This window comes from Myxine glutinosa, chromosome 12, assembly GCF_964187855.1.
Source record: "Myxine glutinosa chromosome 12, kmMyxGlut1.1, whole genome shotgun sequence".
NCBI classification, from domain to species: domain Eukaryota; kingdom Metazoa; phylum Chordata; class Myxini; order Myxiniformes; family Myxinidae; genus Myxine; species Myxine glutinosa.
Window position 1 is genome coordinate 61,730,937 of NC_136272.1, and position 25,159 is coordinate 61,756,095.

The 25,159-nt window shown below is 46.4% G+C and overlaps 2 protein-coding genes across 3 annotated transcripts; one reads left to right on the forward strand and one right to left on the reverse strand.

The window, feature by feature from the left end:
- The first annotated feature begins 115 nt into the window (after nt 1-115).
- LOC137437466 (gem-associated protein 7-like) lies at nt 116-2,521 on the forward strand. Of its 2 annotated transcripts, none has more exons than XM_078766864.1 (2): nt 116-141; nt 326-2,521. In XM_078766864.1, exon 2 carries the CDS (start codon nt 363-365, stop codon nt 996-998), a length of 636 nt encoding a protein of 211 aa, XP_078622990.1. In that variant the 5' UTR covers nt 116-141; nt 326-362; the 3' UTR covers nt 999-2,521. The 2 variants fall into 2 exon arrangements, with proteins under 2 accessions (XP_078622990.1, XP_078622989.1); XM_078766863.1 differs by lacking the exon at nt 116-141 and adding an exon at nt 178-214.
- LOC137437463 (uncharacterized) lies at nt 2,509-25,159 on the reverse strand. The gene is made up of 9 exons (XM_078766862.1): nt 25,065-25,159; nt 23,025-23,203; nt 22,487-22,620; nt 18,154-18,256; nt 7,098-7,347; nt 6,183-6,292; nt 5,698-5,830; nt 4,473-5,557; nt 2,509-2,692 (listed from the first exon to the last, which is right to left on the reverse strand). Exons 1-9 carry the CDS (start codon nt 25,115-25,117, stop codon nt 2,646-2,648), a joined length of 2,094 nt encoding a protein of 697 aa, XP_078622988.1. The 5' UTR covers nt 25,118-25,159; the 3' UTR covers nt 2,509-2,645.

The window sequence follows — 25,159 nt, forward strand, 5'->3', positions numbered from 1 at the left end:
TTTCGCTTTGATTGGAAAATAAGGTACTTTGATGATAAAGTTATTGATTATTCAGTGTTATATGTGTGTTACTGTTGTTCTAAATCTGAAGAAAAACCTTAATCTTGGCAGAATCAAGGTAATACCATTTCATTTGCACGTGTGAGTTTACTAACTTGTCCTGTCACTCATCACTGTCAGTCACACATTTACGCGCCAAGTAGCCTATAATTACGTACTCTTTATTTCTTTGCCCTTTTCACTGCTTTTAACCGCCTCATTTGTTATTTTACCGTTGAATGTGTTGTGGTGATTCATCGTACTTATAAAGGCCTTTTGTGTGCAGGACCTTGTGTGAGGTGGTAAACGCAACCTACAAAAGGATGGCTGGGGTGCTGGAGGAAAACGAGGCGCATGGAAGTGATGGAGCTGGCGAGGGTGGGGAAGCCGTGGAGATTCTCACGGTCGCCGTACGGACGGAGGATCCACCAGATGGAGCGAACGCCGCCCTTGGAGGCGCCGAAGAGCCGGGCAGGGTGGTGCTGATGGTGCGGGACGGTGGGTGTGCTACAGAGAGCGAGTCTGCTTCCAATCGGCGCCCGAGGCTTTCCTGCAGCTTTCCCCGACCGGTGCCGATATTACGGCTCCCACGGGGACCGGGAGGAGGAAAGGGATTTGACCCGAGCTCGGCTCGCTTTAAGGCTCTGTTCACTCTACCCGGGCTGGGTGCGGGTCACGCAGACTCTGCACGAGCTGACGAGGATCGTGCGGTGCGTGCGACGTTGCGTGAGCGTTTCGTACGTTGCCTGCTCGCCCTCGGAGGACGGCCCGCCGAGTTCACCCTGTACGAGCGATTGCGCATGCGCGCCCGGTTCACCTGCGCCGATGTACCTTTTAGCAGCGTGGCCGTTCACGACCTGGAGACGCCCCTGGGCAAACAGCCGGCAGCTCTGCTGCGCGCGAGTGACGTCATCGTGTTCCAGGTGCAGCTTGCAGATTCCGAGGCCGCCGTGGGTTGACGTGGACCCGTGGGTGTGACCATGGTCGCTCCTCTTATCGGACACCTCGGTGCTGTTTCTACCTCGTCCGTTTTGTATATATTTCTGGTGGATTTCCCAGTTCGAGTCCCAAATCCTGTAAATACCTGTTTAAATATTGAGCTCTATTGGGTCGATTTCTCAGGTGTGTTTTGCTCTGAACAAAGCTGCACCTCTTGATGCCACGAGCCATCCCTCGCAGTTCAGTTCATTTATCACAAGTCTGTGTTCCCATTACTTCTGCTATCACATTATACTTTGGTTTTTTTTTTCTTTCCAAGGACCGCCTTTTCTGTGGCAGAGGGGAGGTCGAGAAATATTTTCTGTTTGGATATAATGAGGAAGAAGAGGAAGCATTGCCACTTTATTACCTTATTGGACTTCCTGCTTTTCACAGCATTTTTGCTTCCAATCCCAATGGAAATGTGTGAAAGATTCCATTTCTTCGATGATCTTGTGGCGTGAGAAACCTTTGCTTACCGAACGGGACAGGCCGGCCCCAGGTTGAGTTTGTGACACTCGTGTCTGGGACGTTCGACCTGATCGGACGAGTGTCCGTACTGCCAGGAAGTCCCAAAAGACGTATAACATGCATGACAAGTATATAAAACATTCTCAAGACAAATGCAAATTTTGAAAAAACAAAGTTTTTAAAATCCACAATTTTAATATTTGTCGTTACAATGACAACAACAACAACAACATGCATTTTAAGGCCATTTTCCCTGCTAGAGCGGGGGTTAGCCTTGCGGTCCCCATGACAATCTTCTCCATTTTGCCCTATTTTCTGCATCTCTCCTTGTTAACCCCCTTGCCCGCATTTCTTCTTCCACCATCTTTAGCCAAGTCTTTCTCGGTCTTCCCCGTCTTCTACTTCCTTCTACATTCATTTCCATCACTCTTCTCAACCAGTCACTTTCATCCTTCCTCAACACATGACCAAACCATCTCAACCTGTTCCTCTTCACAGCATCAATCACAGGCTCTATTGCCATCATCTTTCGCAATTCATCATTTGTCTTCCTCTCTCTCAACGATACTCCGCACATCCGTCGAACCATTCGCATTTCCACCCTTTCCAGCCTTCGTTGCTGCTCTACGTTCATTACCCATGTCTCGCTCCCATAAATCATAACTGCCATAATCATTCGCATGCCGTTACAGCCGATAAATATTTATTTATACATACATTCAATAGGAGATTTGAATCGTAGAAACGTTTCTCTGATTTTACGCCGACGGTGTTCTGTGCGCACGCACAAAAAGGTATTTCTGAAGGGTCATCAATTGATTTCTCGTGATTTCATTATTTCCGACCCCTTGTGGTTTCTTCTTCATATGTCAACATTATACAGGCCTAGTAGCCTCTGAGGCCGAACAGGCATCTAGCACCACACCAAGACTCCCACACCCACATATTCGTTTTATCTTCCGTTCTTGCTTTTCACAATTTATCCCAATCCGTTCCCCTATGTACATAATAAATAGATTTCCCTCAGCTGTGACCTCGTGTTCCAGTGTTTTCAATCCAGGAAGATGGCAGGTTGACCGGTGGCGGAAGTGGTGTATGTGAGGTATTGAACTCATTCCCTTGATGAATGTACTCGTGTGTTGCCGAAAATGCTGCGGTCAGAAGGTCACGGTTGCTCCAGGCAAGGGCCGGCATGAAGTATTGCCTGAAATGAAGAAACGAGAAAGGCCTTGCATTATCAACCGGAAGGTAAAATATGGTAAAACAAGGAATGCTCGTCGACCCGAGCTTTTATGATGACACGTATGTTTAAATCCACATGTTTCATCTCATGTCTGCTCATCTATTCTGCAGATTTGCAACTTCCCATGTACGATGGATGAACAGCCGACCGAACCTCATCGTGTGTGTTTACTGCTGGTGTTGTACCCCCACAATCTTTATCGTTGTTTAAATCAAATGAATAACGGTGCACGGTTACTGCAGTGGCGATGGTCGGAAGGAGGAAGTCAAACACTTGGAAGATAAAGTTTAATAAAAAAATTCTTCTTTTTTTGCCAATCCTGGGAGAGTATCTCTCAGGAAGGCCTAACGAATCAGAACTAGCCTGAAGCCATGCTCTCCCATGAGTGTCAATCAGACCGACAACTTCTGCAACGTTTAGTAATGTCCACCAACGTGCCGTACTATGGTGTACTTTGGCCTCTGAAATATGAACTGAAAACTTCCGTTAATCTGGAGGGGCAGGTATTGGATAGCTGCAGCGAGCCAATCGTAGCACAAGGGCGTCGACACAATGTGTGGACAGTGCAAACCCAGTGGGAGGAAATGTGGTCATTTACACACAAATAAATATACGAGTAATTGGACTTGAAGGAAATACATAAGTTTGTGTAACTAGAATATATCGATCGACATGGCAGGATGGTCTCGAGTTCCGCACTACTCCCACTCCAGGTTGTCTCGTCTGGGTTTGAATCCTGACCCAGCTATAAACGATCATCCTGGTGTTTCACTGGCAAGGTTTCAGAATCATTGGAATCTCCCGCGATGAAGCTAACTCCAAGGGCCTCTCACTCTCACCGCAGGCAGGTTGGTGGTCTTTGTCTTCTACCGACTCCTCTCCGGCCTTGCTCCCCCAGCTCTGTCTGTGCTCTGTCTCCCAAATATTCCTACAGGTCGCACAAGATCTGCCTGCAACCCTCTTCTGGTTAAACTGACGAAATCAAGACTCTCTGCTCACCTTCACTCTTTCATTCCCCTTTTCTCCCGCCTCTGGAATAAACTCCCTCACTCTCTTCAATCCCACTCCACCCTCCAGGTGTTGAAAACAGCTGTTCACCACCATCTCTTATCTTCCCCCATCCAAAACCTTGATCTTTTCTACCCCCGCTAATTCACCCCAGATACACTTCTTTGTAATTCCGACTTCTTTCCTGGAAGTCCTAGCAGTGTCCATGTGTTTTTTACCTCTCCCACCCTCCCCCCCACCACTCCCATTTCCACACCTCCTCCCCCAAGTCCTCTCCCTCCCACAGATCTTCCGATGTCCCTGTTCTCTGCTGTTGTACTTGTGTGCTTCCCTCTCTCTCTCCATCTTGTCTCCCGCTCCCTTTATCTTATGTTTTATGTGTCCGTTGTTTTTTTGTGATTAATGTTTGCCCTTACACGAGCCTCGATCTTTTATACCAAAAAAATTAAGGGGATTCATGAATGTGTGTGCTGTTCCTCGGATCGACGATAAACTTGGCGTCCTCTCTACCGACATTGGTTGATGGACTTAAAGATCACGCAAAGTGTCCGCAAAGGGTAGGCAAGCTAAATCCGGCACCCTGTGCAAATTCCAAGTTACCTACCTAACTTCCCGACTCGGAGTGGCGACCCAACCTGGACTGTGTCCCAGGAAACTGATTCACCAGCACATCTGCATCGGGCATTCATTACTGAGGATCGATCCGATCCTCCACCATTTTGCATCAACCCACCTGGCATTCTGTCATAGAGGAAACCAGTGAGGGGGAATGTGCTGGAATCATGAAGAGGTTGCTCGGTTGTGGAAATTCCCAGGCTGAGGAGCGATTCCAGTTCATCCAGCAAGTCCCAATTGAGGATTGAGACGCCAAATCCATCATCAAGTCGGTTCATTTTTGATGACTTGGTGATTTGCAAATCGCTTTCACCGACACCAAAACCGTGCTGGCCCGATTCTGTTACGTCACCACCACACCAACTTCCGGTGTACAACGATGGGGATTCAGCATTGAAGACGCAGTCATTCCGCATCTCAAGTGCGTCAAAGTTTAGCCGGAGATCGGCCTCAATAACAGCGCCTTGTAAGGAAGGACCCGGATTTTGTAGGCACAGGAAAGAGGAGTTCCTGCTACTTGGGTTTGAGAAGTTGTTTGAAGTCTTCTGTGGTGGTTTCTCTGAGATACCGCTTCCAGTAACAGGTGGTGCCGCGGTGTGGAGGTGCGTACAAGGTACTACCACAGCCGGAGAAGGACACGTGACAAAGTTGTCATTGGATGGAATAGCTACATGATGGGAATCTGATCCCCAGGCCCACGAATGCTCTGATCTCAAGATTTGGTCCACCAGCTCTGCCAGGTCTTCACTCAACTCCGACAGGTCCTCATCCATTCTTGCCCTCTTTGCTGGCACTGGATCCTCTTGGCTCAGACCGTTGTAATTTGACGGGGTCTCATCATTTCCACACAGGTGTGTAGGCTGAGGTGCCGCCTCAGCTTCGCCATTTCCAGAGGTGCCAGGAAGTTGTGGGCACGCGCAAAATCCCTGAATTGGCGTGGCTTTGTGAGGAACAGGGATTCTGTGTTTATTAACGGAACTTAATTCGGATTGTCTGGGCCTCGTCCTCAGGTGAGTTACAGAGGATGAAATGGTGGAGACCTCGGATGACTGTGAAGCAGGAGTCAAAGATCGGTGCGTGCAATGTCCCCTGTTCCTGGGATTGATGTTTGCCGAAGTGTCAGTTACATGAGGAGATATGGATGATGCTTTGGGATTTGAAGGTACCGGGGTTTGATGGAGAAGGAATTTCGCCACCTGTTCACTGTCATGACACGTGATACACAGCGATTGGTCAAAGGAATTGAGAATATAACATTCAAATCAAAGCTCCAATTGCAACCTTTCAAAAAAAACGTTTTACTTCCAGGTCTAGCACCAACGACGGTTTCAAGGTAAACTCACCTGATAATCGAGTTTGTACACCGGATCGTATGTGGATCTCGCTTCCGCATTGCTGTCACCTGAACCCACAACCATTGTCCTGACTTGGTGACCATCTTTAGCACTCCCTCACAAACCACCTCCTCTCCACTCACTGCCAAGGATGGAGGGAGGAATTGTGCAGGATGAAGAAGAAAGCCAAAAGGATTGTGCGTAATCGAGACACGATTTGAAAAGGAGGACAGGTTTGCAATTCCACAAACAAATCATACGCGTCATCGCTTTTCAACAGGTAAAACACCGCGATGGGCCCAACATTAGTTTATCTCTACTTTGAATTTTGAACACCGATGATGTCATAACACAAGGGGGTCAACATTATTATATCAGCCTGTAACAAATTTTGACCCTGCCCCCACATACACAAGGACAATGCATACATAATAAATAGATGGGCCCAAAGCAAGTGGTTACCTGTACGGCTAGAGTGTTACACAACGACTTACAGCACGTGGAGTGAAGCATCCGAGCCTCAGAGAGATGATCTGGGTGCACCTGTCGGTACCAGGAAGAACCACTCAGTTCTTCTGGTTGGAACTCCAGAAAGAAAGACGTGCTGGAGGATGAGGAAGCCGAGGTAGATTTCAGGTATCACGTTACTAATAAAACCTGATATTAGGCCCAAAGTCGTTTGTTTGAAAAATCATGGGAAGGCTTCATCGTCAACAGATCGGCGAACTTGATCAGGAGATTGATGCGATGGGGGAGGAAGTTGGCGTAGGAGGTGGGTGGGATGGGGGGAGGGGGTAGGAGGTGGGTGGGATGGGGGGAGGGGGTAGGAGGTGGGTGGGATGGGGGGAGGGGGTAGGAGGTGGGTGGGATGGGGGGAGGGGGTAGGAGGTGGGTGGGATGGGGGAGGGGGCAGGAGGTGGGTGGGATGGGGGGAGGGGGTAGGAGGTGGGTGGGATGGGGGGAGGGGGTAGGAGGTGGGTGGGATGGGGGGAGGGGGTAGGAGGTGGGTGGGATGGGGGGAGGGGGTAGGAGGTGGGTGGGATGGGGGGAGGGGGTAGGAGGTGGGTGGGATGGGGGAAGGGGGTAGGAGGTGGGTGGGATGGGGGAGGGGGCAGGAGATGGGGGGAGGGGCAGGAGGTGGGTGGGATGGGGGGAGGGGTAGGAGGTGGGTGGGATGGGGGGAGGGGTAGGAGGTGGGCAGGAGGGGTTGGGGAGTTGGGGTAGGAGGTGGGTGGGATGGAGGGGGGGGGTTCAGAGGGGAGGTTGAAAGAATGTATAGAGTATATAATGGGAGGGGAGGGTCAAAATTGTGCAATTTTTGAATACCTAATAAATGGAAGCCCCTTTCATCCTATTTAACCATGTATATTGTGTTCAACATATGAGGTATGTGCATTCCCTCCAATCACCTGGTACAGCATGAACGGTATTTCATATCCAGTTCGTGCCATGTGCAGAACGCCCATTGTGCCGGTCCAGAGTGGGAACCAGGCCAGGCAAGTGGACGGCACATGGCCACCAGGATCTCCCCACTGAGGGGACTCTCCACCTTGGAACTCCAACACACTCGGTGACCCGTTACCTCCACCACGCGGTTCCTTCTACTCCCCGCACGCCGCAGTGTCCGAGATGTGACCATACGACACACAAAGGTTACCTCTGTGGGACAGAGGGATGACATTACATTGTTTGGAAAGTATCAACTTATCGGTTTTACCACTTGACCTTCGACCGAAAGAGTTTGCTTAACCCAGAGACAAGGACATCCATGTCTCTAATTCTGTGTCTCCTTCTCTTGTGATATTTTAATAAAAGTTCTGACCGACAACATGGAGCTACATCCACTGCTGAACAAAAGTGGCGGACAACATAATACATTTACTATACTGATGCACCATGTGTACCATACTCCGTCACAGAGCGTCGGTGCTGCTGTGGCCACATAATACATTTACTACACTGATGTACCATGTGTACCATACTCCGTCACAGAGCGTCGGTGCTGCTGTGGCCACATAATACATTTACTACACTGATGTACCATGTGTACCATACTCCGTCACAGAGCGTCGGTGTTGCTGAAACAGTTGCTTGGCAATGGTTATACTGGATGGTTTTGCCATTGCTTTCCCAGCAGTTGTTAGCGCAGGAATTTGTTGAGGGTGCTGGAAATAACTCGCCGACGCTTCATGAAAGACACCATGGGATATTTAACCTCCACCAACTAATGTTAGCAGACGGGGCGCCAGTTTAACGTCCATCCGAGGAACGGCACACACATTGACGGATCACTCCACCTGTGAAACATGGGATGGCACTTTATATCTGGGTGGGATTCAAACTCGGGCAAGACGACTCAAGGTGAGTCTGCGAGGGTCAGCCAAATCCAGATCCAAAGTGAGTTTGTGACGACATCCGTACAATTTGCATGTGAGTTTGTGACGACATTCCATACAATTTGCCAAATCCAGAACCAATGTGTTGCCAGACTCCATATTCCTCTGTGAGCATGCGAGTTTGTGATGATATTCCGTACAATTTGCCAAATCCAGAACCAAAGTGTTGCCAGACTCCATATTCCTCTGTGAGCATGCGAGTTTGTGATGATATTCCGTACAATTTGCCAAATCCAGAACCAAAGTGTTGCCAGACTCCATATTCCTCTGTGAGCATGCGAGTTTGTGATGATATTCCGTACAATTTGCCAAATCCAGAACCAAAGTGTTGCCAGACTCCATATTCCTCTGTGAGCATGCGAGTTTGTGATGATATTCCGTACAATTTGCCAAATCCAGAACCAAAGTGTTGCCAGACTCCATATTCCTCTGTGAGTTTGTGACGATATTCCATACAATTTGCCAAATCCAGAACCAATGTGTTGCCAGACTCCATATTCCTCTGTGAGCATGCGAGTTTGTGATGATATTCCGTACAATTTGCCAAATCCAGAACCAAAGTGTTGCCAGACTCCATATTCCTCTGTGAGTTTGTGATGATATTCCATACAATTTGCCAAATCCAGAACCAAAGTGTTGCCAGACTCCATATTCCTCTGTGAGCATGTGAGTTTGTGACGACATTCCGTACAATTTGCCAAATCCAGATCCAAAGTGCTGCTAGACTCCATATTCCTCTGTGAGCATGTGAGTTTGTGACGATATTCCGTACAATTTTCCAAATCCAGATCCAAAGTGTTGCCAGACTCCATATTCCTCTGTGAGCATGTGAGTTTGTGACGATATTCCATACAATTTGTCAAATCCAGATCCAAAGTGCTGCCATACTCCATATTCCTCTGTGAGTTTGTGACGATATTCCACACAATTTGCCAAATCCAGAACGAAAGTGCTGCTGGACTCCATATTCCTCTGTGAGCATGTGAGTTTGTGATGATATTCCATACAATTTGCCAAATCCAGAGCCAAAGTGCTGCCAGACTCCATATTCCTCTGTGAGCATGTGAGTTTGTGATGATATTCCATACAATTTGCCAAATCCAGATCCAAAGTGCTGCGAGACTCCATATTCCTCTGTGAGCATGTGAGTTTATGACGATATTCCATACAATTTGTCAAATCCAGCTCCAAAGTGCTGCTGGACTCCATATTCCTCTGTGAGCATGTGAGTTTGTGACGACATTCCATACAATTTGCCAAATCCAGATCCAAAGTGCTGCTAGACTCCATATTCCTCTGTGTGCATGTGAGTTTGTGACGATATTCCGTACAATTTGCCAAATCCAGAACCAAAGTGTTGCGCGACTCCATATTCCTCTGTGTGCATGTGAGTTTGTGATGATATTCCATATAATTTGCCAAATCCAGAACCAAAGTGCTGCTGGACTCCATATTCCTCTGTGAGCATGTGAGTTTGTGATGATATTCCATACAATTTGCCAAATCCAGATCCAAAGTGCTGCTAGACTCCATATTCCTCTGTGAGTTTGTGATGATATTCCATACAATTTGTCAAACCCAGATCCAAAGTGCTGCTGGACTCCATATTCCTCTGTGAGCATGTGAGTTTGTGACGATATTCGACACAATTTGCCAAATCCAGAACCAAAGTGCTGCTAGACTCCATATTCCTCTGTGAGCATGTGAGTTTGTGATGATATTCCATACAATTTGTCAAATCCAGAACCAAAGTGCTGCTAGACTCCATATTCCTCTGTGAGCATGTGAGTTTGTGACGACATTCCATACAATTTGTCAAATCCAGATCCAAAGTGCTGCTAGACTCCATATTCCTCTGTGAGCATGTGAGTTTGTGACGACATTCCGTACAATTTGTCAAACCCAGATCCAAAGTGCTGCTAGACTCCATATTCCTCTGTGAGCATGTGAGTTTGTGACGACATTCCATACAATTTGTCAAATCCAGAACCAAAGTGCTGCTAGACTCCATATTCCTCTGTGAGCATGTGAGTTTGTGACGACATTCCATACAATTTGCCAAATCCAGATCCAAAGTGCTGCTAGACTCCATACTCCTCTGTGAGCATGTGAGTTTGTGACGACATTCTATCCAATTTGCCAAATCCAGATCCAAAGTGCTGCTAGACTCCATATTCCTCTGTCAGCATGTTAGTTTGTGACGATATTCCATACAATTTGTCAAATCCATAACCAAAGTGTTGCCAGACTCCATATTCCTCTGTGTGCATGTGCGTTTGTGACGATATTCCATACAATTTGTCAAATCCAGATCCAAAGTGTTGCTCGACTCCATATTCCTCTGTAAGCATGTGAGTTTGTGACGACATTCCATACAATTTGCCAAATCCAGATCCAAAGTGCTGCGAGACTCCATATTCTTCTGTGAGCATGTGAGTTTGTGACGACATTCCATACAATTTACCAAATCCAGATCCAAAGTGCTGCTAGACTCCATATTCCTCTGTGAGCATGTGAGTTTGTGACGACATTCCATACAATTTGTCAAATCCAGAACCAAAGTGCTGCTAGACTCCATATTCCTCTGTGAGCATGTGAGTTTGTGACGACATTCCATACAATTTGCCAAATCCAGATCCAAAGTGCTGCTAGACTCCATATTCCTCTGTGAGCATGTGAGTTTGTGACGACATTCCATCCAATTTGCCAAATCCAGATCCAAAGTGCTGCTAGACTCCATATTCCTCTGTCAGCATGTGAGTTTGTGACGACATTCCATACAATTTTCCAAATCCAGATCCAAAGTGCTGCTAGACTCCATATTCCTCTGTGAGCATGTGAGTTTGTGACGACATTCCGTACAATTTGCCAAATCCAGATCCAAAGTGCTGCTAGACTCCATATTCCTATGTGTGCATGTGAGTTTGTGACGATATTCCGTACAATTTGCCAAATCCAGAACCAAAGTGCTGCTAGACTCCATATTCCTCTGTGAGCATGTGAGTTTGTGACGACATTCCATACAATTTGCCAAATCCAGATCCAAAGTGCTGCTAGACTCCATATTCCTCTGTGAGCATGTGAGTTTGTGACGACATTCCGTACAATTTGCCAAATCCAGATCCAAAGTGCTGCTAGACTCCATATTCCTCTGTGAGCATGTGAGTTTGTGCCGACATTCCGTGCAATTTGCCAAATCCAGAACCAAAGTGTTGCTAGACTCCATATTCCTCTGTGAGCATGTGAGTTTGTGACGACATTCCGTGCAATTTTCCAAATCCAGATCCAAAGTGTTGCTAGACTCCATATTCCTCTGTGAGTTTGTGACGACATGCCATACAATTTTCCAAATCCAGATCCAAAGTGCTGCTGGACTCCATATTCCTCTGTGAGCATGTGAGTTTGTGACGACATTCCATACAATTTGCCAAATCCAGATCCAAAAGACTCCATATTCCTCTGTGAGCATGTGAGTTTGTGACGACATTCCGTGCAATTTGCCAAATCCAGAACCAAAGTGCTGCTAGACTCCATATTCCTCTGTGAGCATGTGAGTTTGTGACGACATTCCATACAATTTGCCAAATCCAGATCCAAAGTGCTGCTAGACTCCATATTCCTCTGTGAGCATGTGAGTTTGTGATGATATTCCATACAATTTGTCAAATCCAGAACCAAAGTGCTGCTAGACTCCATATTCCTCTGTGAGCATGTGAGTTTGTGACGACATTCCATACAATTTGTCAAATCCAGATCCAAAGTGCTGCTAGACTCCATATTCCTCTGGGTGCATGTGAGTTTGTGACGATATTCCATACAATTTGTCAAATCCAGATCCAAAGTGCTGCTAGACTCCATATTCCTCTGTGAGCATGTGAGTTTGTGACGACATTCCGTACAATTTGTCAAACCCAGATCCAAAGTGCTGCTGGACTCCATATTCCTCTGTGAGCATGTGAGTTTGTGACGATATTCGACACAATTTGCCAAATCCAGAACCAAAGTGCTGCTAGACTCCATATTCCTCTGTGAGCATGTGAGTTTGTGATGATATTCCATACAATTTGTCAAATCCAGAACCAAAGTGCTGCTAGACTCCATATTCCTCTGTGAGCATGTGAGTTTGTGACGACATTCCATACAATTTGTCAAATCCAGATCCAAAGTGCTGCTAGACTCCATATTCCTCTGGGTGCATGTGAGTTTGTGACGATATTCCATACAATTTGTCAAATCCAGATCCAAAGTGCTGCTAGACTCCATATTCCTCTGTGAGCATGTGAGTTTGTGACGACATTCCGTACAATTTGTCAAACCCAGATCCAAAGTGCTGCTGGACTCCATATTCCTCTGTGAGCATGTGAGTTTGTGACGATACAACAACAACAACAGGCATTTTAAGGCCATTTTCCCTGCAAGCGCGGGGGTTAGCCTTGCGGTCCCCGTGACAATGTTCTCCATTTTGCCCTATTTTCTGCATCTCTCCTTGTTAACCCCCTTGCCCGCATTTCTTATTCGACCATCTTTATCCAAGTCTTTCTCGGTCTTCCCCGTCCTCTACTTCCTTCTACATTCATTTCCATCACTCTTCTCAACCAGTCACTTTCATCCTTCCTCAACACATGACCAAACCATCTCAACCTGTTCCTCTTCACAGCATCAATCACAGGCTCTATTCCCATCATCTTTTGCAAATCATCATTTGTCTTCCTCTCTCTCAACGATACTCCACACATCCACCGTACCATTCGCATTTCCACCCTTTCCAGCCTTCGTTGCTGCTCTACGTTCATTACCCATGTCTCGCTCCCATAAATCATAACACTTCTCACACATGCAGCATACACTTTTCCCTTCAGCTTCAACGACACTCTCCTCCTCATCAGCACGCCACTCAGTTCCCGAAACTTCTTCCATGCACATCTCATTCCAGCAACCGTGCCGAGTCTGATCCACCTTCTCCATTCAGCATGTCTCCAAGGTAACAATGTTTTCACACCTTCCAGCTTCACGCCGTCTCCAAGATCCAACTCAACATTTCCTCCATCTGCAGCTCCCTCTGTGCACACCTTACACTTGAATGTAGCTGCCACACTGGTTAATGACCCTCTCAACCCACTACATTTTTGATGAACCCACTCAGCGCACATTGTACATTGAATGGAATTCACTCCGACACCCTTCCTGCACACAGCACATAGCCGCTTCCCAGTTCTTTCCACCTCGCCACATGCTTTACCACATGCCATCACCTTCGTTTTTCCGATATTCACCTTCAGACCTTTTGTCTCCATACATTCCTTCCACTTGAGTTTGCGACGATATTCCATACAATTTGTCAAACCCAGATCCAAAGTGCTGCTGGGCTCCATATTCCTCTGTGAGCATGTGAGTTTGTGACGATACAACAACAACAAAGGCATTTTAAGGCCATTTTCCCTGCAAGCGCGGGGGTTAGCCTTGCGGTCCCCGTGACAATGTTCTCCATTTTGCCCTATTTTCTGCATCTCTCCTTGTTAACCCCCTTGCCCGCATTTCTTATTCGACCATCTTTAGCCAAGTCTTTCTCGGTCTTCCCCGTCCTCTACTTCCTTCTACGTTCAATTCCATCACTCTTCTCAACCAGTCACTTTCATCCTTCCTCAACACATGACCAAACCATCTCAACCTGTTCCTCTTCACAGCATCAATCACAGGCTCTATTCCCATCATCTTTCGCAAATCATCATTTGTCTTCCTCTCTCTCAACGATACTCCACACATCCACCGAACCATTCGCATTTCCACCCTTTCCAGCCTTCGTTGCTGCTCTACGTTCATTACCCATGTCTCGCTCCCATAAATCATAACACTTCTCACACATGCAGCATACACTTTTCCCTTCAGCTTCAACGACACTCTCCCCCTCATCAGCACGCCACTCAGTTCCCGAAACTTCTTCCATGCACATCTCATTCCAGCAACCCTTGCCGAGTCTGATCCACCTTCTCCATTCAGCATGTCTCCAAGGTAACAATGTTTTCACACCTTCCAGCTTCACGCCGTCTCCAAGATCCAACTCAACATTTCCTCCATCTGCAGCTCCCTCTGTGCACACCTTACACTTGAATGTAGCTGCCACACTGGTTAATGACCCTCTCAACCCACTACATTTTTGATGAACCCACTCAGCGCACATTGTACATTGAATGAAATTCACTCCGACACCCTTCCTGCACACAGCACATAGCCACTTCCCAGTTCTTTCCACCTCGCCACATGCTTTACCACATGCCATCACCTTCGTTTTTCCGATATTCACCTTCAGACCTTTTGTCTCCATACATTCCTTCCACTTGAGTTTGCGACGATATTCCATACAATTTGCCAAATCCAGAACCAAAGTGTTGCGAGACTCCATATTCCTCTGTGAGCACGTGAGTTTGTGACGATATTCCATACAATTTGCCAAATCCAGAACCAAAGTGCTGCGAGACTCCATATTCCTCTGTGAGTTTGTGACGATATTTCATACAATGTTCCAAATCCAGAACCAAAGTGTTTCAAGACTCCATATTCCTCTGTGAGCGTGTTTTTTTTTTGTTGTTGTTTGTTTTTTGTTGTATACTGAATCGAGGCTCGTGAAAGAGCTGACATTTACTTCACAAACAAATCAACCAGACAAACAAAATATATAAAAAGAGGGAGTGGAAGACAAGATGGGGAGAGAAGGGGAAGCACACAAACACTTGAGAGCACACAACTTTTGAGAGCAGGGAGATGTGTGGGAGGGAGAGGGCTTGTGGGGAGGAGGCGTGGGAAGGGGGGGGGGGGTGGGAGAAGTATAAAACACAAGGGCACCAAGGACTTCCAGGACAGAAGTTGGTATTTCAAAAAAGTGGAATTGGGGTGAAATTAGCAGGGGTAGAAAAGTTCAAGGTTTTGGATGGGGGGAGATAAGAGATGGTGGTGAACAGCTGTTTTAAAGACCTGGAGGGTGGAGTGGGATTGAAGAGAGTGAGGGAGTTTGTTCCAGAGGCGGGAGAAAAGAGGAATGAAGGAGTGAAGGTGAGCAGAGAGTCTTGATTTTGGCAGTTTAACCATAAGAGGGTTGCAGGCAGATCTTGTGCGACCTGTAGGAATATTTGCGGGACAGAGCCCAGAGAGAGCTAGGGGGGGCAAGGCCAGAGAGGAGTCGGTAGAAGACGGAAAGACCACCAACCTGCCTGCGGTGAGTGAGTGAGAGGCCCTTGGAGTTAGCTTCATCGCGGGAGATTCCAATGATTCTGAATGCTTTGGTTTCAACAGCGTGAAGACGAGCTAGGTGTGAGGCAGGAGCACCAGCCCAGAGGGGAGAGCAGTATTCCATTGAGCTGCAGATGAAAGCCTTGTATGTGGTGAGGAGCTCAGGTGAGCCAAGGAAGGACTTCGCACGACGGAGGATGCCCAGTCGGTGACTGGCTTTGGAGGCCAGATTTGAAATGTGGTTTTCCCAGGAAAGATCATGGCAGATAGTGAGACCCAAAAGCTTGAGTGACAGAACTTCTTGGAGAGGATTATTCAGAAAGTGGATGGGAGGGTTGTCCAGTCGGTCTTTTCGGAGAGACATCGTAAGAGTGTGAGATTTGTCAGGATTGAAAGACATGTTCCACTTGTTTGCCCAGTCTGTGATTTTGTCCAGGTCTGCAGAGAGTGAGGAGGCTGCAGACTGTCGATCTGAGGGATGAAGAATGGAGCGACAGAGAGTAGAGTCATCAGCAAAGAGATAGAGAGTATTTTCAAGAGAGTCAGAGAGATCATTGATGAAGACCAGAAAAAGCACAGGGCCCAGAACACTGCCTTGGGGAACTCCAGCCTGAACAGGAAGAGATGAGAGAAACCCATTCAGGGCCACACGTTGACTACGACTAGAGGGGAAGTCCGCCAGCCATGCGTGGAGATTTCCATGGATACCAAAAGAGGAGAGTTTGGTGAGCAGAGCGGGGTGCCAGACCGTATCGAAGGCACGTGATATGTCAAGGGAGACAGCTCTAATTTCCTGTTTGGCATTGAGGACCTCCATCCATTGTTGAGAAAGCAGAAGCAGCATGTCCAGAGTAGAGTGACCAGGTCTGAAACCAAATTGATGATCAGAGATAAAGCCATTGGAGAAGAGGAAAGATTTCATATCTGAAGCATTGATGGATTCCATGACTTTGCTGATAATTGGGAGAAGGCTGATTGGTCTGTAGTTGCTGGGATCTGTTTTTGCACCTTTTTTGTGCAAAGCGGTGATGTTGTCAGATTTCCAAGCAGATGGCAGATGACCTTGAGCAAAATAGAGGGTGAAGAGAACAGAGAGAGGGAGTGAAAGAGCGGAAGAACAGGATTTTAGGACCTGTGGGCTGATGCCGTCAGGTCCAGTTGCAGAATCAGAGTCGAGGGTTGACAGAAAAGGACACAGAGTCCAGGAGCAGCTGGGTACGGTGGGTACAGAGAGGGATGGGTTTGGGACACAAGATTTAGAGGCAAACACAGAGTTGAGGCATTCAGCTTTTTCACGTGTGGAGTCAGCCGTGTGGCCGTTTGAGGTGAGGGAGGGGATGGAGGGGGAACAAACACCAGAAACAGATTTGACCAGACGCCACCAGGATTTGGAAGAGGGAGACAGATAAGAGAGTTCTGTCCTGAGAACGGAGAGATATTGTTTTGCTGGCTCTCCTGAGGGTGGACACACACTTGTTTCGGGCTTTGTGAAAGGAAATGAGATTTCCTTCCGTTGGATTTGCTTTCCAGGAGACGAAAGCAAGTTGTTTCTGGGCAATAGCCTCACCACAAGATTCCGTGTACCATGGACGGGAGGAAGGGTATGATAACTGAAGACGAGATGGGATAAACCTGTGCATGAGAGAGAGCAATTTACTTTGGAAGAATTCCCAGGATGAGTTGATGTCAGAGGCGGTAGAGTTTGTGACGATATTCCATACAATTTTCCAAATCCAGAACCAAAGTGCTGCGAGACTCCATATTCCTCTGTGAGTTTGTGAGTTTGTGACGACATTCCATACAATTTGCCAAATCCAGATCCAAAGTGCTGCCAGACTCCATATTCCTCTGTGAGCATGTGAGTTTGTGACGATATTCCATTCAATTTGCCAAATCCAGAACCAAAGTGCTGCCAGACTCCATATTCCTCTGTGAGTTTGTGACGATATTCCATACAATTTGCCAAATCCAGATCCAAAGTGCTGCTAGACTCCATATTCCTCTGTGAGTTTGTGACGATATTCCATACAATTTGCCAAATCCAGATCCAAAGTGCTGCTAGACTCCATATTCCTCTGCGAGTTTGTGACGATATTCCATACAATTTGCCAAATCCAGATCCAAAGTGCTGCTAGACTCCATATTCCTCTGTGAGCATGTGAGTTTGTGATGATATTCCGTACAATTTGCCAAATCCAGATCCAAAGTGCTGCTAGACTCCATATTCCTCTGCGAGTTTGTGACGATATTCCATACAATTTGCCAAATCCAGATCCAAAGTGCTGCTAGACTCCATATTCCTCTGTGAGTTTGTGACGATATTCCATACAATTTGCCAAATCCAGATCCAAAGTGCTGCTAGACTCCATATTCCTCTGTGAGCATGTGAGTTTGTGATGATATTCCGTACAATTTGCCAAATCCAGAACCAAAATGCTGCTAGACTCCATATTCCTATGTGTGCATGTGAGTTTGTGATGATATTCCATACAATTTGCCAAATCCAGAGCCAAAGTGCTGCTAGACTCCATATTCCTCTGTGAGCATGTGAGTTTGTTATGATATTCCGTACAATTTGTCAAATCCAGATCCAAATTGCTGCTAGACTGCAGGTTCGTGTCCCACTTCATGTTCTCCGTTATCCCAAATGTAACTTTCAATTGAAATGACGTGGTTCCTTGATCATAGAGACGTCTGTATACAGACACATTGAAGCAAATGCTAAACCGCACTTTGCGCTTCGTGCGAGGGGTAATAAAATACCCCAGTTGGGGACATCAATCTGTCCATAAGGTTCTTCTCTAGTACGTGTGAATTTGCCGAAATGTAATGGAATTTTACTTACTGTCGCCATTACGAGCTGGAGCATGCAGTCGCTTGTGGATCTCCATATGGTCCGCTGGGTCAATCACATCATACAGGCTGTCTCCCTGGGACACCAGGTCCACCTGAAAATAAGGTGACAAGGTGGGTTGCGAGACATGGGTGCCCCAATATGACATTTGATATAAACAAAGAATCAAACAAGGAATAATGAAGCAACCAGGCGGATTGTTCAGTGAGGTTACAGACTGAGGGTCTTTCTCATTCAAGTTGTTGAGTGCCAGATGTGAGGAAGAGCTTGGAATTTGGACGAGATACTGGGCAAAAGGTCGACTGGAAAATACCACATGGGATAATTAGCATCCACAAGCATGTGCAAGCAGATGGGACAACCGGCTTAACCTTCCTCTGAAGAATAGTTAGCTTCATGACGTAGTTCTCTCTGTTGATGCTGCACAAGATGGAAGTTTTAGTTGGATCAGATTGTGCTGGAAAAGGAATCCAGCTTCAATTCAGCTTGTCCAACCCCCCCCACCCCCCCCCGCCCCCGGGCCCCCACTCATGTCCTCCTCCTCCCTTTGATCTCATTCTTCCCCGTGCCCATTCTTCCTCGAAGTGTCCCTCTACCTTGCTGATGGTGTGGTCATACCCTCCCCCTTTCCCACTCTGTTCTTGTTCTGTGACGTTCTGGTCCATGGTATTCCAGCTTTTGCATGAGCCTCGACTCTGTATCCAAAACCAAATCCAGGACCAGACGAGTCCGTTATTGTAATAATCTCCCCTAATTAAATAATTCTGAGCACGGTGTAAGTGTGGTTTTGTGGCTGGGATTGTAGGTTTGTGGCTGGGATTGTGGTTTTGTGGCTGGGATTGTGGTTTTGTGGCTGGGATTGTGGTTTTGTGGCTGGGATTGTGGTTTTGTGGCTGGGATTGTAGGTTTGTGGCTGGGATTGTGGTTTTGTGGCTGGGATTGTGTTTTGTGGCTGGGATTATGGTTTTGTGGCTGGGATTGTGGTTTTGTGGCTGGGATTTTGGTTTTGTGGCTGGGATTGTAGGTTTGTGGCTGGGATTGTGGTTTTGTGGCTGGGATTGTGGTTTTGTGGCTGGGATTGTGGTTTTGTGGCTGGGATTGTGGTTTTGTGGCTGGGATTGTAGGTTTGTGGCTGGGATTGTGGTTTTGTGGCTGGGATTGTGTTTTGTGGCTGGGATTATGGTTTTGTGGCTGGGATTGTGGTTTTGTGGCTGGGATTGTGGTTTTGTGGCTGGGATTGTGGTTTTGTGGCTGGGATTGTTGTTTTGTGGCTGGGATTGTGGTTTTGTGGCTGGGATTGTGGTTTTGTGGCTGGGATTGTGGTTTTGTGGCTGGGATTGTGGTTTTGTGGCTGGGATTGTAGGTTTGTGGCTGGGATTGTGGTTTTGTGGCTGGGATTGTGTTTTGTGGCTGGGATTATGGTTTTGTGGCTGGGATTGTGGTTTTGTGGCTGGGATTGTGGTTTTGTGGCTGGGATTGTAGTTTTGTGGCTGGGATTGTTGTTTTGTGGCTGGGATTGTGGTTTTGTGGCTGGGATTGTGGTTTTGTGGCTGGGATTGTGGTTTTGTGGCTGGGATTGTGGTTTTGTGGCTGGGATTGTGGTTTTGTGGCTGGGATTGTGGTTTTGTGGCTGGGATTGTGGTTTTGTGGCTGGGATTGTAGGTTTGTGGCTGGGATTGTGGTTTTGTGGCTGGGATTGTGTTTTGTGGCTGGGATTGTGGTTTTGTGGCTGGGATTATGGTTTTGTGGCTGGGATTGTGGTTTTGTGGCTGGGATTGTGGTTTTGTGGCTGGGATTGTGGTTTTGTGGCTGGGATTGTGGTTTTGTGGCTGGGATTGTGGTTTTGTGGCTGGGATTGTGGTTTTGTGGTTTTGTGGCTGGGATTGTGGTTTTGTGGCTGGGATTTTGGTTTTGTGGCTGGGATTGTGTTTTGTGGCTGGGATTGTGGTTTTGTGGCTGGGATTGTGGTTTTGTGGTTTTGTGGCTGGGATTGTGGTTTTGTGGTTTTGTGGCTGGGATTGTTGTTTTGTGGCTGGGATTGTGGTTTTGTGGCTGGGATTGTGGTTTTGTGGTTTTGTGGCTGGGATTGTGGTTTTGTGGCTGGGATTGTGGTTTTGTGGCTGGGATTGTGTTTTGTGGCTGGGATTGTGGTTTTGTGGCTGGGATTGTGGTTTTGTGGTTTTGTGGGTGGGATTGTGGTTTTGTGGTTTTGTGGCTGGGATTGTTGTTTTGTGGCTGGGATTGTGGTTTTGTGGCTGGGATTGTGGTTTTGTGGTTTTGTGGCTGGGATTTTGGTTTTGTGGCTGGGATTGTGTTTTGTGGCTGGGATTGTGTTTTGTGGCTGGGATTGTGGTTTTGTGGCTGGGATTGTGGTTTTGTGGCTGGGATTGTGGTTTTGTGGTTTTGTGGCTGGGATTGTGGTTTTGTGGCTGGGATTGTTGTTTTGTGGCTGGGATTGTGGTTTTGTGGCTGGGATTGTGGTTTTGTGGCTGGGATTGTGGTTTTGTGGCTGGGATTGTGGTTTTGTGGCTGGGATTGTGGTTTTGTGGCTGGGATTGTGGTTTTGTGGCTGGGATTGTGGTTTTGTGGCTGGGATTGTGGTTTTGTGGCTGGGATTGTGTTTTTGTGGCTGGGATTGTGGTTTTGTGGCTGGGATTGTGGTTTTGTGGCTGGGATTGTGGTTTTGTGGCTGGGATTGTGGTTTTGTGGCTGGGATTGTGGTTTTGTGGCTGGGATTGTGGTTTTGTGGCTGGGATTGTGGTTTTGTGGCTGGGATTATGGTTTTGTGGCTGGGATTGTGGTTTTGTGGCTGGGCTTTTGGTTTTGTGGCTGGGATTGTGGTTTTGTGGCTGGGATTGTGGTTTTGTGGCTGGGATTGTGGTTTTGTGGATGGGATTTTGGTTTTGTGGCTGGGATTGTGGTTTTGTGGCTGGGATTTTGGTTTTGTGGCTGGGATTGTGGTTTTGTGGCTGGGATTGTGGTTTTGTGGCTGGGATGGTGGTTTTGTGGCTGGGATTGTGTTTTGTGGCTGGGATTGTGGTTTTGTGGCTGGGCTTTTAGTTTTGTGGCTGGGATTGTGGTTTTGTGGCTGGGATTGTGGTTTTGTGGATGAGATTTTGGTTTTGTGGCTGGGATTGTGGTTTTGTGGCTGGGATTTTGGTTTTGTGGCTGGGATTGTGGTTTTGTGGATGGGATTTTGGTTTTGTGGCTGGGATTGTGGTTTTGTGGATGGGATTGTGGTTTTGTGGATGGGATTTTGGTTTTGTGGCTGGGATTGTGGTTTTGTGAATGGGATTTTGGTTTTGTGGCTGGGATTGTGGTTTTGTGGCTGGGATTGTGGTTTTGTGGCTGGGATTGTGGTTTTGTGGCTGGGATTGTGGTTTTGTGGCTGGGCTTTCGGTTTTGTGGCTGGGATTGTGGTTTTGTGGCTGGGATTGTGGTTTTGTGGCTGGGATTGTGGTTTTGTGGATGGGATTTTGGTTTTGTGGCTGGGATTGTGGTTTTGTGGCTGTTATTGTGGTTTTGTGGCTGGGATTGTGGTTTTGTGGCTGGGATTTTGGTTTTGTGGCTGGGATTTTGGTTTTGTGGCTGGGATTGTGGTTTTGTGGCTGGGATTGTGGTTTTGTGGCTGGGATTGTGGTTTTGTGGCTGGGATTGTGTTTTGTGGCTGGGATTGTGGTTTTGTGGCTGGGATTGTGGTTTTGTGGCTGGGATTGTGGTTTTGTGGCTGGGATTGTGGTTTTGTGGCTGGGATTGTGGTTTTGTGGCTGGGATTGTGGTTTTGTGGCTGGGATTGTGGTTTTGTGGCTGGGATTGTGGTTTTGTGGCTGGGCTTTTAGTTTTGTGGCTGGGATTGTGGTTTTGTGGCTGGGATTGTGGTTTTGTGGATGAGATTTTGGTTTTGTGGCTGGGATTGTGGTTTTGTGGCTGGGATTTTGGTTTTGTGGCTGGGATTGTGGTTTTGTGGATGGGATTTTGGCTTTGTGGCTGGGATTGTGGTTTTGTGGCTGGGATTGTGGTTTTGTGGATGGGATTTTGGTTTTGTGGCTGGGATTGTGGTTTTGTGGATGGGATTTTGGTTTTGTGGCTGGGATTGTGGTTTTGCGGATGAGATTTTGGTTTTGCGGCTGGGATTGTGGTTTTGTGGCTGGGATTGTGGTTTTGTGGATGGGATTTTGGTTTTGTGGCTGGGATTGTAGTTTTGTGGCTGGGATTGTGGTTTTGTGGCTGGGATTGTGGTTTTCCACATTTCAGGAAAACGAAGAAGATGAAAGTGAAAGTTTGAAGTATATTGATGAATGTAATGGAAGAACGTTTCACCCACCATGGAGAAGCCCAGGAAGTCAGAGACGTTCTTGGAGATGTGGACCAGTTTTCCTCCGGTTGTGGCCACCAGTAAAAACCCGCCCAGAGCTCCAGGTAGGTCAATCCCGGGCCAGGTGATGTCCAAACCAAGATCTGCAAAGGTTCGAACGAGTATCTCAAACTGACGGCTCCACCAACAGCGTATATTCTTAAAGCATCGGTGCAAAAGAAGAAGAAGAACATTTCCTGATTTCCTGCCACAGTGCAGTTGCTAAGTTACTAATCAAACCAATGGTGAATGTAATATCAGTGAACAAACAAATCGATTAACACAAATTATTGATATTTATCCAAATCGTACACATCAGCACTTGGAGCCTTCATTATGACGTCACATCACAACTCGTATACGCAACACCTGGTTTCTGGGTACAAATCGTTTCTGGGGTGTAGCTGCGGTGCCCCCTAACCCTTATACCAGGGTAGGAGTTTAGAATTTGGCCACGGCATCAGGACACAGTGGCCTACTCTTTCAATCCACAATCTTTAACCAATACCTGATTTCTGCCAGCCAGGTAGGCAGCGTGTCCGGCGTGCAAAGACACATGTCAGTGCCATGACGTGTAGATACGAGAGACGAGCTCTCACTGCTGCAGGTAGAGGAAGTAGCTGGCACAGCTGCCTGATCTCCTCATTCATCTGGTCTCTCCTCGCCTTGGATGCCCCTTTGGTGGGCCTGTCACACATGGAATTCAAGCAATTATAGTAATATTGAGTGACAAATGAGACAAAGTGTGGAGCAACTAAGTACACGCACAAGTCTTTGCCGAGAGCTCATGGACCAGTTCAGGTGTGCACCTGACCGTTTGATCCCATGATAAATCCGCTCAAAGAGCAACACTCGTCCTTGAGTTCTGGTCGTAATCACAGAGTCTTAGCGTTACATCCATGACCCATGTTACATGTGGCGAGTATGCATACATGATTTCCTACATATATGGAAGCGACTCGGCATATTCATTTACGTTAAGATGACCACGTGGGCGTCTACAGGACGTTACAAACAGCATCGACAGGTGGTTCTTCCCAAAGGCTTGTTTTTAGCTGCGTCGCAGACGCTGCTCATAGAGTGCCCTCTGCGTTGTTGTTGTTGTTGTTGTTGTTCTTCTTCTTCTTGTTGTTCTTGTTGTTCTTGCAGAGAAGACAAAACCTCAAAGCTCCACCCATTCTGGGAACCATAGCTCCACCCATTCTGGGAGAGCCTTCACATAAACAAATATCCACCATTTTATTAACTCGCATAGCTTTGAGGCCTGTTTTGTAGGCCCGTGGTGTCTTGCTCTCTCACACAGTTTTATTTCAAATCAAATTCGATATATCATTTCATTTTTCACAGTCGCTAACATAGTTTTAGACGGTTGAAAAAAAACGGGAAGAAAATCCGATGAAAGTTGCCCTTTATAGAACGAAATGAATTGTCAATGGCCTGTAACTTCAAGTCCATTGAGGTATTTTTTTTTTAAATCGCGGCATGCTCAGTCATACACCGCCCGAAATAAGAGACGGGAAAATGCCGAGATATATAAAAAATTCGTCCATTTGATGACAATCGTCACGATGAAATATTTAATTTATACGTCGTCACAATAATGTGGAGAGAGGAGCATAGCTTCGTTAACGTGTCGCCACACACGGGAAATTGCCGAGATATATATTTTTTAAATCGCGGCATGGTCAGTCATACACCGCCTGAAATAACAGACGGGAAAATGCCGAGATATATTAAAAATTCGTCGCCACACACGGAAAATTGCCGAGATATATTTTCACTTTGCACAAAAATAACATCAAGTAATCGAATCAATAGGAATGTCCTGTGCCTATAACATCGACGTTATAGGCACAGCTGCATCTAGGCATTGTGTAACATCGACGCGGCTTTTGTTTTAATTAAAACTTTTTGTACTTGTTTAGGAAGCCATTGAGAAAAGTTTCAGGTGCACGGGCTTCATATAAAAAGAGGACATTGCTGATTACTAAAAGATGATGCTTTCAAATTATCTTTGTTTACAAACAAACAATATATATATGTAGATGATGGTTTGAAATTATCTTTGTAAACAAACAAACAAACAATATGTATATATATATATATGTAGATGATGGTTTGAAATTATCTTTGTAAACAAACAAACAAACAAACAAACAATATGTATATATATATATATATATATATATATATATATATATATATATATATATATATATATATATATATATATATGTATATATATATATATGTAGATTATGGTTTGAAATTATCTTTGTTTACAAACAAACAATATGTATATGTGTATATATATATGGTTGAAGCAGATTGAAGGATGAAGACCTATAAATGGATATTCTATTATACAATATAATATAACAAAGCTTTATGTTTTGTAAATATATACAGAGAGCGACATCATTTCGTCATCTTCACAGCAACACGTGTCCCCGAGCGGATTGGTGGTGTTGTGCTGGTTTGGGTTCGATTCCAGTGGCTGCTGAGAAACTCAACCACCTCCAGCATATGTAGGACATGCGTCGCTCACCTGAAGGGCTTGCGCGTTTTTTGTGGGTATGACGTCCACGATTTTGACGTCATTTCCTGTGAAAACAAAACGAGTATTGTAAAGTTCGAACGGGA